This window comes from Schistocerca serialis, chromosome 2 (assembly GCF_023864345.2).
Source record: "Schistocerca serialis cubense isolate TAMUIC-IGC-003099 chromosome 2, iqSchSeri2.2, whole genome shotgun sequence".
Taxonomy (NCBI): domain Eukaryota; kingdom Metazoa; phylum Arthropoda; class Insecta; order Orthoptera; family Acrididae; genus Schistocerca; species Schistocerca serialis.
In genome coordinates, this window is record NC_064639.1 from 236771258 (window position 1) to 236784779 (window position 13522).

A 13522-nucleotide genomic window follows, 5' to 3' on the forward strand; every position below is an offset into this window, starting at 1 on the left:
GAGAAGAAATAAAAACTTTGAGGTTCGCCGATGACATTGTAATTCTGTCCGAGACAGCAAAGGACTTGGAAGAGCAGTTGAATGGAATGGACAGTGTCTTGAAAGGAGGATATAAGATGAACATCAACAAAAGCAAAACAAGGATAATGGAATGTAGCCTAATTAAGTCGGGTGATGCTGAGGGAATTAGATTAGGAAATGAGGCACTTAAAGTAGTAAAGGAGTTTTGCTATTTGGGGAGCAAAATAACTGATGATGGTCGAAGTAGAGAGGATATAAAATGTAGACTGGCAATGGCAAGGAAAGCGTTTCTGAAGAAGAGAAATTTGTTAACATCCAGTATTGATTTAAGTGTCAAGAAGTCATTTCTAAAAAGTATTCGTATGGAGTGTAGCCATGTATGGAAGTGAAACATGGACGATAAATAGTTTGGACAAGAAGAGAATAGAAGCTTTCGAAATGTGGTGCTACAGAAGAATGCTGAAGATTAGATGGGTAGATCACATAACTAATGAGGAAGTATTGAATAGGATTGGGGAGAAGAGAAGTTTGTGGCACAACTTGACCAGAAGAAGGGATCGGTTGGTAGGACATGTTCTGAGGCATCAAGGGATCACCAATTTAGTATTGGAGGGCAGCGTGGAGGGTAAAAATCGTAGAGGGAGACCAAGAGATGAATACACTAAGCAGATTCAGAAGGATGTAGGTTGCAGTAGGTACTGGGAGATGAAAAAGCTTGCACAGGATAGAGTAGCATGGAGAGCTGCATCAAACCAGTCTCAGGACTGAAGACCACAACAACAACAACAACAACAACTATGATGAGAAATGAAGATGGTGTAACAAGAGGAAAAAAAGGAGGCCATCATAAAACTGGCCGTGTGAAATCTAAACATTATAAATATATTGCATTATCCGTATACCAAGGAAAAAATGAGGTAAGCAAATGATTATTTAGCTGTGGTAGCTGTTTGTCAAGGTGCTGCAAGATAAAAGGGAACATTCAATCCCCATTTCTAAATTTCTACAATCTCGGAAAGAAAAAAAAAGTCCACGTAATGACGAAATAACAGCACAACGCGCAGAGATCATTTACATGCACTTTAAAGCAAGCTGCAACATGCGCAGATAAGCGAGTGCGAAAGTGCCGTCTGTTTAGACGCAGCACAAGGCACACATCACACGACTAACACAGTGGGAAAGCTATCATGGCATCGACTGCTGAAGCAAAATCGATAATTGTTGATTCTCTGTCCCGCCTGCGATTATGTTGTGGTTGGGACAATATTAAAAGAAGGAAACTGTCATTATGTTGGAAAGTGGTCGAGCTGACGAGGAAAGAGGATAAGAAGAAAGAAATATGTGAGCTGGTTCAAAATAAACCTTACGTAAACTACAAACTGCGACAAGTCTTTTCTAACGCTCGAAATCATACATCGAATCGGCCACGATTTTTAGGCTTGTCGGACAAAATAGTCATACCCTTCAAAGCGCGCACTGGCCGCTGAGGATCCCGATCGACTGAGTTGAACCGCTAGAAGACGGTCATCCGATCCTCCATTTCTGACCAAAATCATGGCAGTGAAGTGGCGAGTACGTGGCAGTTTGCTTGGAATCAGCACAGTGACATGTGGAGACGTGACAGAATATCAGAAAGGCGCCATCGTGATTGGACTTGCCTATGACCACACAGTGAATGAAGTTGACGGATTTCTTGTTACTTCAACTTGGACTGTCCAGTGTGTCTACATGGAACAGTGTACCAGTCACAGCCATGTGACCAGGTGTCAAAACACTGGTCGTAGAAAAACATTAAACGACAGGCACAGGTGACGATTAACACGGCAGGGACTGCTGCTGTCAGTGAGTGCTGGTTTATATCGACCAGTATGCGAGCGAACATTGCGAAGTGAACTGCATACAATGAACATTTGTCGTCGGATACATCACAAGATGCCATTTGTCACAGCGGCACTCCTCAGTGGATCAAACAACACAAACTAGACAGTAGCTGACATGCGGCGTGTAGCACGGACCGACTAGTTGCGATTTTGCCTCTTTCCATATAAAGACCACAAATGTATCGAAGGCCAAATGAGGCGTTTAGCCCGTAGTGTACGTAGAGTACAGTTCAGTTCAGGCCAGAGCTGGTTCTATGATTTTTTTTCTGTACCATGATTCAGACCCGCTCATTTAGGTTAAATATAATCATATAAAGGCTGTATTTCATATCGTTGAGTCCAAATGTTGTTATTCACATTAGTAATATAAAAATATGCACTTAGCATATATAGGATGTCCGGAAATTCCCGTTACAATCTTCTAGGACTTGTAGAGGGTAGTGAGTACATAGTATTTTGAATAGGAACCCTTGTTTGGAAACGAACCGTTTCCGTGCTACAGTCGTTTGAAAACATGTTTGCTAGGTAGGCCGGCCGGGGTGGCCGAGCGGTTCTAGGCGCTACAGTCTAGAGCCGCGCGACCGCTACGGTCACAGGTTCGAATCCTGTCTCGGGCATGGATGTGTGTGATGTGTTTAGGTTAGTTAGGTTTAAGTAGTTCTAAGTTCTAGGGGACTGATGACCTCAGAAGTTAAGTCCCATAGTGCTCAGAGCCATTTGAACATTTTTGCTAGGTAGGTATGCAACAGGGTTATCATGGTGGAGGATGATGACGTATACCCTACCTTTCTGGCATGGATCGAGTCTCATTCACGTGTCTGTGACTGTTAGAGCGACATGGTTTAGTACACGTTTGGAGAACACACCGACATGATCCTTCTGTACGACGGAGCTCACTGTAATGGAAGAGCTACTCATCGCTGTCCACAACATCCGATTCCATTGCGCAAACTTTGCGCCACGATTACGTAATGGCGTCGAGAAAGGGGTTTCTTCACCGTCAGCAGGTGTGCTTGTGCTGCTCCAAGGAGATTTCTTAGGTTATCAATGAGTGGAATTGTAAAACACGTGGTATACTGGGTCACGTCTAGTAAATTACTTGTAAAAGTGGTCGCGTTACAACATGTTTTCAAATGGTTGTAGCACGCAAACGGTACGATTCCGGACATGTGTTCCAATTCAGAATATTATCTACTCACTCCCCTGTGCAAGACCTAGAAGTATGTAACGGGAATTTCCGGACATCCTGCAGTAAAGAAATATGATAACAATTTCGGTACAGAGAAATCTACTCCTAAAAACAAATTGAATTTACAGGTATCAATCGTTTGAGATAAAACAAGTTTTCCTAAATTCGCGTCTAGTTTAGTTTTTAGGGCACTGTACGTTCTCAGAATCACCAAATCCGTTACATTATTAACGGCAATTTTAGACTCTTGCTTCTTCTGACAAATTTCTGCGGACGCCTTTGCAACAGCAGCTGATTTATTTACACGAGGACAACTACGGTAACCTCTCAATATGAGCAGCCATTGCAGAGTTGATGCAAGGTTCATGTCTGCTGTATTGCTACGAACACCGTCGCTACCATTCGAAGACAGAAGATTGCATGTGAAATCTCCTCTCAATTGGGAATGGTAGGCTTTTCAACGGCTACTGCCTAAGTTGTGGCTACGCCTCCGCAGATTGCCATGACCCCGGAATGGCTGAGGGGACGAAACGGCTAACCCGAATTCCACGGACCGACGGCGCCAAAGCGCTCGTTGAAGCAGACAGCCACTGAACGCAATTTCGGGCATGCGGACAGGATCGTGGCATTGCGAATGCCAACAGCGCGGTCCGAGCACCCTTTGTCTTCTCTGCTTGATGACGACCAGTTTGAAGAGGAGAGAGGCTAGACGAGCGGGTACTGATCACTAGCTCGAGTGCTTGTACGGGCCATAATGCAATAGAGGTTGCCTTCGGTTTGATAGCAATTTACGCAGCCGCAGCAGTGGTGGTCTGTACAAGCAATTCTCTGTATTTATAACGAAGCCACGGAAGATATTATGCACGGGTCCTGGTTAATATGGCAAACACGACTGTAAAAGCGACGAGAGAAAACTGAAATGCAGTAAATTCACAAACCGCCTGTGACTTATCAACTGAAATAAATCCACTTCAAGATACGGATATAATCTGAAACTTCCTGGCAGATGAAAACTGTGTGCCGGACCCAGACTCGAACTCGGGACCTTTGCCTTTCGCGGGCAAGTGCTCTACCATCTGAGCTACCCAAGCACGACTCACGCCCCGTCCTCACAGCTTCACTTCTGCCAGTACCTCGTCTCCTACCTTCCAAACTTTATAGAAGCTCTCCTGCGAACCACATAAATAGAATCGTATCCTCTGTATGAGACAAATAAAGCCTCTGAAATTGTGTCAGTCCTTTGACAAGAGTAATTTCATAGCAGCCCCCGACAGGTAGGCAGAAGATCGTCGATAACGGTGGGTTGCAGTGTCCGGCCCCTCTCTGTAAGATGCAAAAGCAGGCACTTACGAGTTCGAAGATGAGCTCCTTCTCGTCGAGGTGCCTGAGCTCGTGGCGAGAGCGGCGCTGCGAGCGGCCGCCGGTGCTGCCGATGCAGCCGCCGGAGACGCCGACGGTGGTGCCGCTGCCCTCCTCGGACAGGAAGGTGGGCGTGCCGTCGATGGTGTTGACGATGGGCTTGAGCAGGCCGCCGCGCTCGAACTCGTGCGCCGAGATCTTGCGCACGGGCGTGGTGGCGCCCGAGCCGGCACGCGACGGCGCCCCGTGCGACGGCGACGTCAGCGTCTCGGCGCTGCTCGGCGTGGGAGTCGCGTGCGCCACGAGCCACGCGTCCACCACCTGCCGCGTCGCCTTCCTATTACCAGACCAAAGGCGGGCGCGCCTTCACCTCTGCTGCCTCGCCAGCTAAGAACCCGTGTCTAGTGGTGCGACACCGAGGCCGCCACACACCGACGATCCAGCAGGCCAAATGTCCTCGCGCCCGACCCTACCTCTCCTTGCGTCAGGAACCTCGGATGGCCTGACGAGGTTCAGCCGGTACGATTGGTTTTTTGGCAAGGCCAAAATCCGCCGAACAGAGCGATGGTAGTCCATTTGATCCGTGTAGGAACTAGCAGTTGACCTTGAAAGTACGTAAATGTAACGTATTGCCCATAAATAGGCGAAGAAATCTACTGCTGTCGGCTTATATCATTCGTGACAAATCACTAGAAATAGTTCTTTCTTTCTTTCGCTTACGCCATAGCCCCGCAGCGATCGCATGGTCGGAGTGGTTACAACAGATTTGGCAGTGTTAGATTTTGGGATGGCCAGATGCCTTTCCTGCCGCCAGCCCGGACCCCCCAGGACGGAATCAGTGCACCCCAACTGTCTGCGTCTAGTGTAAATCGTGAAATAGTGCGGACGTGGCTCAAATGTCTGCGACGCGTGTAACTGAGGCGGAACGTGGGGACCAGCCCGCTATTCACCTAGCGGGATGTGGAAAACCGCCTAAAAACCACATCCAGGCTGGCCGGCACACCGGCCCTGGTCGTTGTCGTTAATCCGCCGGGCGGACTCGATCCGGGGCCGGCGCGCCTACCCGAGTCCAGGAAGCAGCGCGTTAGCGCTCTCGGCTACCCTGGCGGGTAAATCACTAGAAAGAGTAACTACGGCAAAATACCCAGGACTAACCATCCGGAGTTCTATGAAAAGGAAATGCAATTCTTCCACGAAAAAGTGGTTTACAAAATACCTGTTCGACCGATTCTTCAGTAGTGTTCATCAGCCTAGTCCCCTTACCAGATTGGATTAGTATGAGAGAGGGAGAGAGAGAAGAGCCAACAAAGAGCGGCGCATTTCGGCACGGAATGGTTTACTCAGCGCGAGGTTCTCACAGAGATGGTCAACGAACTCCAGAGGTAGACGCTACAAGGAGAGGTGTTCTGCAACTTACAAATATTTACCATTTAAATTCCAAGAGAATATGAGTAGGGTAGGATGCCCGTTACAGCCGCTCCCCAAGGACATAAACATACTAATTAACTGAGATCATAAACAACCACTAAGGTTGCCTTAAGACTGTCAAGGTTCATATGACGCTACACTGTTTCACAACAACGAGCAAGCTATGGAGTCTCACGGTTCCGATCTCAGCCCCTGGCATTTGGAAACAGTTTAATTTTCGCGAAATATAATCAAAATTTCACACTAATGTCCACTGTAGAGTTCTATGCAATTGTGCTAAGTTCTCTAAGCTTCAGAGCACAAAGGCCTTGAGCTGGGTTTAAACCCCTACATCTATATAACAGCTTAATTGTCGTGTAATCTCACAACAACGCCCCAAGGCCATGACGCTATGAAGCTTATAGCTCTACACTAGACATGCCGAGGTTTGAACCCAAGGCCTTGGGGCTCCAGAGCTTAAGCGCTGTTATGAAATACTGTGACGTCATGTGATCTTGGGCAGTCGTATGGCAAATGAGCTGCTGACAGCCTTCGACTGCGTAGTGGTCGTTAATGGCTTGGAAAGCGACTGGAAAGGTCAACCAACCCTACTAATATATTCTGGTAAGATTAGACAACACATTACTTGCTTACATGTACGTCACGTGAAATGGTAACGATGAGGAAATTAGAGCTGAAACGGAGCTTCGCTGACAGTCTCTCTTCCCACACGCCTTTCGCAAATGGGGCATGAAAAAGGTGGGAGGGGTGTGGGGTGTGGCGGCAAAAAATAGTGAACCCAAAATACCATCCGCCGCACACCATATTTTGTCTTGCCGAGTACAGATACAAATGTAGCACACAGCAAGGTCTGGAACGGCGCGAGTACATTTGGCCTTCTGGATCGTTCGTGTACAGCAGCAAGTAGAACACGTTGACTTAGTGAAACAACCACAGCTGCCTAACCTTATTGAAACAACCACAGCTGCCTAACACAGACGGAATGTCTGTTAATAACGATTACATTTCATATGTTCAGGGTGGTATTTTACTTTTATTCACATTTTCAGAATAACAACCTATTTCATTATAATCAGGCGAGCACAGTACTACAGCGCAACTCATATAAACCTGAATTAATTTAATACAACATTTGAACCAGTACTGGAACACATTTGCAATTTTGGGATATGGTGATCAACAACTGGAAGATTAATGACATACATACATACATACATACAGACAGACAGGCAGACAGACAGACATACATACATACAAAATCCCTACAGCAAGTGTTATACACCGAAAGTGTACAATATTTTACCAGCCACATGATTTATACTTCTAGTAGTTTTTCAACAAATCCCAATCCTGCCAGTACGTTATGAAGGATGTTAAGGTCGATAGGGCCACACTTCTAAAACAGGCCTGTACAAAAATAGATACATGTTTTCCTTTCAGCGTATAATATCTTATTATTGTTTAGAGATTCAGTATTTGTTCTGCTGTCGACCGGCTTTGAGGAATCCTCCTTGATATCTTCCCGGTTTACGCTAAACTTATTATTCTACCTGTTTTAAAGATGGATAGTAACAGAATCTTGTACGCTACTGAATGTAACGAGATTCCACGATAACATTCATTTCCGTAGTGTTGGCCTTCTTACGCAGAGGATTAATCAACGCTAATTTCTAGTCATCTTCTGGTTTTTCTTTCTCCCATATGTTTCCTTTGGTTTTACGTAAAACGTCTATTGCTTCTTTATGTGCTAGCTTCCAGAATTCTGCTATTATAGAGTATTCTCTTTTAGCTTTGTTGTTCTTTTGTCAGTGACTGTTGTTTTTGATCACATTGCAACCTAGTGCAGGAGACTTTGATCCTTCGGTTGTTTCAGTTCTGACTGGATTAATTAGTACTCACTAATTTAGAAAGTATTCAATAAGGATTTCACAATTTTCTTCATTTGACTTTCTTATGACTATCTTTCTTATCAAAACAGAGGAGGTGGGGATTTCATATGGTTCTTAAAATTTCAGTATATTCACAGGTCTAATGGCGTTGATATTTTTGACGTAGCTCAATAGTTTACTTTCACGCTTCCGGGTCTCACTGCCTATTTACTTCACTATATTCCCTCGTTGTTTGACACGGACATTAATATTATTGTTGTTCAGCATCCAACAGTTGTATAAGGAGTCGAATTTCCACCAGGATCTATCCGCTTCGCTCCCGACACCACAGGACCGCGATTTGTTCATGCCAGCTCCGTTCACATTTTAGTTCTCAGCATTTAGATCCACCATGGCGGTAAGAGGCAAAGTTTCAACGTGTGTAACTGAAGTCAGTATTTGGTGCAAATGATCTACAGAAATGGGAAAGTAAAGTTCTGTTCACTGATACCGTATTTTTGGAAATGTTTCCAGTGAGCACAATAACAAAGTCTACTGAACATACACCAATAGATCGATAAAAGGCTTTTCTCTGCTTTTCCTAGTACCTCCAGATCTTGTTGGCGACTTTTCACTAAGCACCTCGAAAGCGCCTGCTTATGTACACAAACGAGGTACGGCGGCTGAAACCAGATGAGGAATCACGTCGCTGCCAGTTTTCTGCGAAATGCTGCTACGAATCAATAACTGTGAAACACAACTTACAGTTTCCAAGGAAACAATTTGTAATTTATGTGGGTAATAAGTAGGTATACGGTTCAGATCGGACAAACTATTTAATATCATGGAACAACTGAGACAATCTCCAACTGAACGGCTGTTACTGATTATATGCGACATAAATGAGCAAATTTTCGTTGCAGAAAAATGATTACCGGTTTCTGAGATTGCTGGAACTATAAACTTCGCCTTAGCTGTGCCATTTGCACCAGGCTCCCATAAATTACTCAATATACGGAAAACGTCATATGAAACATTTCACGGTTTTAGACAGGAAGAGACGCACATTTGCATTGCGACCGCCGTGCTCGTCGACTGCGACGCTATTTGATGTCTTCTTCTCCCAATACGTTAGAGATAAGATTCACGCAAGTAAAGTCTGGGATCTCCATGAGATACACACCCGAACTGCAAGAAGTTCGACTCCACTACTAGCAATATGTTGCAGCAGGTGTGACTTTCGGTGAGTATTTCTTGTTGTGATTATTTTTCAAACAATATTGATGAGCTGTGATAGTCACTTAAGACACCTAATGAGTATATCTTTGTTCTGTACTTTACGAGGAACTAATAAACGATTTACGAAACATCAGTGTAGTCTCCACATACTGTTATTCACAGAAGATAGCTTGACTCATCATTCCAAGACTATGTTCAGCTTCTTCAGTGAATCGTTCTTATATTAAGTGATGGACTCATATTTCAAGCATTCTGCAGATGACAAAAGAATAACTTTACCGCAAAAAAATTATTTCCACTAGGAGGGGAATAAAGCAGAATATCGGAACCTTACATGAAACTGTTTTCAACAAAGAAGAATAATTTGATACAGGAAAAACAATTGAGCTGAAATTTAAAGCTTTACCGCCACTTTAGGCAAGGTTTCCTTCCAGTTAGAGAGCGGAAGGCACATGCACGGCTCCGTTTACTGGATGGTGCACCGTTACAATTCGTATCGATTTTTTTCCAGTTTTCACAGCACACTAATTATTTCGTTTCTTTGCAGTTCCATCTAGGACGCTGCGTTATTCCATTTTTACAACACTGTCCAACTGTTGTTTGTTTACAAAACTGCTGCGACATGGGCTGCCACTCTTTCACCTAATGCCTGTTGGCTTTCGTCTCGGGATCTTTGGCTGACTTTTGTTTAATGACTTCTCTTGACGTTTCGCTAGCACGAGAGGTTGCATCGATCCACTCTCCATTGCTGATGGGGGATTGGAGATGGGACTGCGGTTCTCCCCACGTTACATGTGGAACGGTCGTTCGTTGCAGCACGGTAGTCCTGTATCCGTTTACCATGGCGATTTCTTCTTTCTTACTAAAACTGTTGCCGGCCGGTGTGGCCCAGCGGTTCTAGGCGCTTCAGTCTGGAACCGCGCGTCCGCTACGGTCGCAGGTTCGAATCCTGCCTCAGACATGGATGTGTGTGCTGTCCTTAGGTTAGTTATGTTTAAGTAGTTCTAAGTTCATGGGGACTGATGGCCTCAGATGTTAAGTCCCATAGTGCTCAGAGCCATTTGAACTATAACTGTTGTAATTATGGATTTCAGTGGCTTATCTGAACAAGCTGGTTCTAAGACAGCGGGTGCACTGCCACGGCCGATTTCTCCACTTGTCACAACCTGCACTACCGTTGATGTTTGATGATTCTGGTATTTATGCATCGTCTACTCATTTCAACACACAATTTTCTACACTTTGTTTATCTGACGGAGCGAAACGTGTGTGTCACTGCTGTTTACTTCCTCAGTTGTGTCTTGACATAGCTCTTCAGCGATATCGAGGGCTTAGCTTTAAGTTGCCTTGTGGTTATGTTCAAACCATCGCTAGCTCCCATAAGCTTCGTGACACAGTACCGCAAAAAAGGAAGAGGCGTTTGACACTGGCAACGTCATGCCAAAAATTGAATGCATGTCTAATGTCACACGCTTTTCGTGAGCAGTTCCCTTAACCATGAGGCTTTCTGACGCCTCCAGGCCCGATTCTAAATTTCACAGTCAATGTCGTTTCCTCGAGTTCCTTTCGAACACTGACACCAAATGTTTCCCCAGAGAACAAGGTGACTGACAGCTAGTTAATAAGACAGCTACCATAGCAAATAACAAACCAGAGCATGAGTCACACTTTCTGTGCTGTGAACAGTCGCCAACTGCCAACGCGATTTTGACTTTGCTATTCTGACCGAGATGTAGTACCTGTGAGGGAGTGGATTTTGTATAGGACCCTGGCTTACATGGCACAGGTATCAAATGAAATCACTGAAGTGTAATGGTCGGTGGCTCCTAACAAGAAATTATTGAAGATCCAATGATATGTAATGATATCATCGAACATCATTCAGAAAATTGTAATGTAATGAATATGTTATGACTGGTGATATTTCATATCATTGCTCGTTCATTAGTTTCATCCTCATCGGTTCCCGATAATTTATTTCAATGAATTTCATTCACTTGACACAAAACACATTCCATCAAAACGTGGGGCACTCTTATGGTGACACGTAGTCATTGCATACTGGTGGTTCTTCTTGACGAGAGAGGCAGACGCGAGTTAACGGAAAGTAATGGACATTTCGCATAAGAGCCATGTTACAAAGATGGAAGATAAGGATGCGTATAGAAACACCAGCGGAAAAATGCCCCTATCGGATTACAATATACGCTAATATGCTCTTGTTTTAAAAGATCCTTACTGAAATGTGGGGTACCAGCTGCCTCATTCTACCTTCCTCGGCACCTTTACATATTCTCCCAAAAATTTTGAGAAGCAAACGTATTGGTTCAAATGGCTCTCAGCACTATGGGACTTTGGGACTTAACATCTTAGGTCATCAGTCCCCTATAACATAGAACTTAAACCTAACTAACCTAAGGACATCACACACATCCATGCCCGAGGCAGGATTCGAACCTGCGACCGTAGCAGTCCCACGGTTCCGGACTGCAGCGCCTAGAACCGCACGGCCACCGAGGCCGGCGAAGCAAACATATTCAAACTATTTTTTACGTGCAACTCATATCTCACTCCCACAAACTCCACTAACTGTAACTCGCTCACACTTCGTCCTGTACTACTACTACTACTACTACTACTACTGTCTCCTCTCACTGTCAGTGTCTCTCTATTATTGCTACTATCTCATCCATTTCTGCTATCTGTTCTCACTGTCGCTATCTTCTCTTACTCCTTGTCACTGTCATACACAGATTCTCGCTCATTATCAATGGCTCTCTCTCACTTTCACATTCTCCTTCTCTTCATTCTTCTCCCACTGGAACTACTTTTCACTCTTTTCCTAACACTGTTCTGCCACAGTCAACTACTTTCCACAGCCTCTGTGTCCCTCTCGTTCTCTCACACTGTCATTGTCCCCTTCGTTCTTCCTGTACCACAACCACTGTCTACTATCATCCAGTATTTATTAGTTTTCCGTTTCTTTCCCATTGTCACTGGCTCCGATGTCTCTCAGCATAAAGAAGTGCGACTACGTTGGCATGCCAAAATTTTTGGGAAAATTTTTAAAGGTGCTGAGGAAGACAGAATGAGGCAAGTGATATCCAATTTTCCAGTCACAGTCTTTAAAAACTGGAACATATTAGCCTTTTTTTGGCTGGTTCCCTTCTTTCCCCTGTTACAGCAGTATATGTCACTCATATGAAATGAGCCTCATGGGTAGGTAGGATGTTAGTTTACTTAAGTGAAATTGAAATGAAAGCTAATGTTACACCTCAGAAAGAACTTAACGTGGACAAAAATTCTGCATGTGCTTCAGTACTACAGAACCTTTCCGATGGTAACGGAGGCACTTTACAGCATACTTCTCCGTACAACGTCAGTTTATAAACTACGTTTTCGCCTTACACCGCATATTACGTGCGTGTTTTACGCGCACAAATAGGGTAACTTTGAAACTCTGTACTTCGGAAACGGATAAAACTATCAAGAAAATTTTCACCTTTTTAGATGTAGGGATTTAGGAACATATCGAAAAACATTCAGTCATTTGCTGTGCGTAGCCGTCTTGGAAACCGCGGCTCAGTTTTGCTACCAAAAAATCATGTTTTCAGGTTTTCTCATGTACCGCTTATGAACTAATAGGTGCCTCCATAAGCTTCTTAAGGCAGACCACATACACCGAGGTACAAAAGTCATGGGATACCTCATAACCATCGTGACAGACCACCCTTTCCTCGATGTAGTGCTGCAACTCATGTGGTATGGCTCCCACAAATCGTTGGAAGTCCTCTGCAGAAATACTGAGCCATGCTGCGTCTATAGCCATCCATACTGCGGTGTCCGTGGTGAGAGGTAATGCCTGAAATTTGCTATTCTCGGCACACTCTCGACACTCTGGATCTCGGAATACTGAATTCCCTAACAATACGAAATAGATTGTCCTGTGCGTCTACATCCAACTACCACTCCACGTTCAAAGCCTATTAATTTCCATGTGCATCCATAATCACGCCAGTCAACGTTTTACATGAATCACCTGAGTAAAAATGTGAGCTCTGCCAATGCACTGCCCTTATAAACATTGCGTACAGATATTACAGCCATCTGTATATGTGAATGTCGCTGTCATATAACTCGTCAACTCAGAAGAACCAGCCGATTTGCTCCATTGGTCTAAGCTGGAGGAAGTAGGTACTGTAGGTTAGTTATAGTTACATGATCGCTCTGTTGGGTATTCAAACGGCAGGGGAACGGCGGGTACTATGGGCCAGCGCGTAGATGGGCCAGTTGGTATTTAAGATATTCACTACTAGGTAGCAGCACAGTACACAGTGTAATCTTTGCTGCCAGCGCCATTTCGCCATGTACAGAGATTTAGTTTGATTTCCAGTGTCGTATCGTCTGTGAGTGCTTATTGTCTGTTTGTGCTCCTACGAGGTGTTGCCTCGAATACTTTTTAACATCACTCTGCATTATTACAGGTAGGAATATGCTTATGAAACTAGAGCTGTTATTTAGTTTCCTCTATTAATATA

General features: G+C 44.5%; 1 protein-coding gene across 4 annotated transcripts in view; it reads right to left on the reverse strand.

Moving 5' to 3' along the window:
• Positions 1 to 13522, reverse strand: part of LOC126456982 (dual 3',5'-cyclic-AMP and -GMP phosphodiesterase 11-like) — a 331198-nt gene that overhangs the window by 92127 nt on the left and 225549 nt on the right. For all 4 annotated transcript variants that reach the window (XR_007585422.1, XM_050092940.1, XM_050092938.1 and 1 more), the window contains one exon: positions 4441 to 4786. Coding sequence is in view for 3 of the 4 variants with exons in the window: in XM_050092940.1 (XP_049948897.1) it covers positions 4441 to 4786 (346 nt within the window). In the remaining variant the exon portion in view is untranslated. The remainder of the gene's footprint in view (positions 1 to 4440; positions 4787 to 13522) is intronic.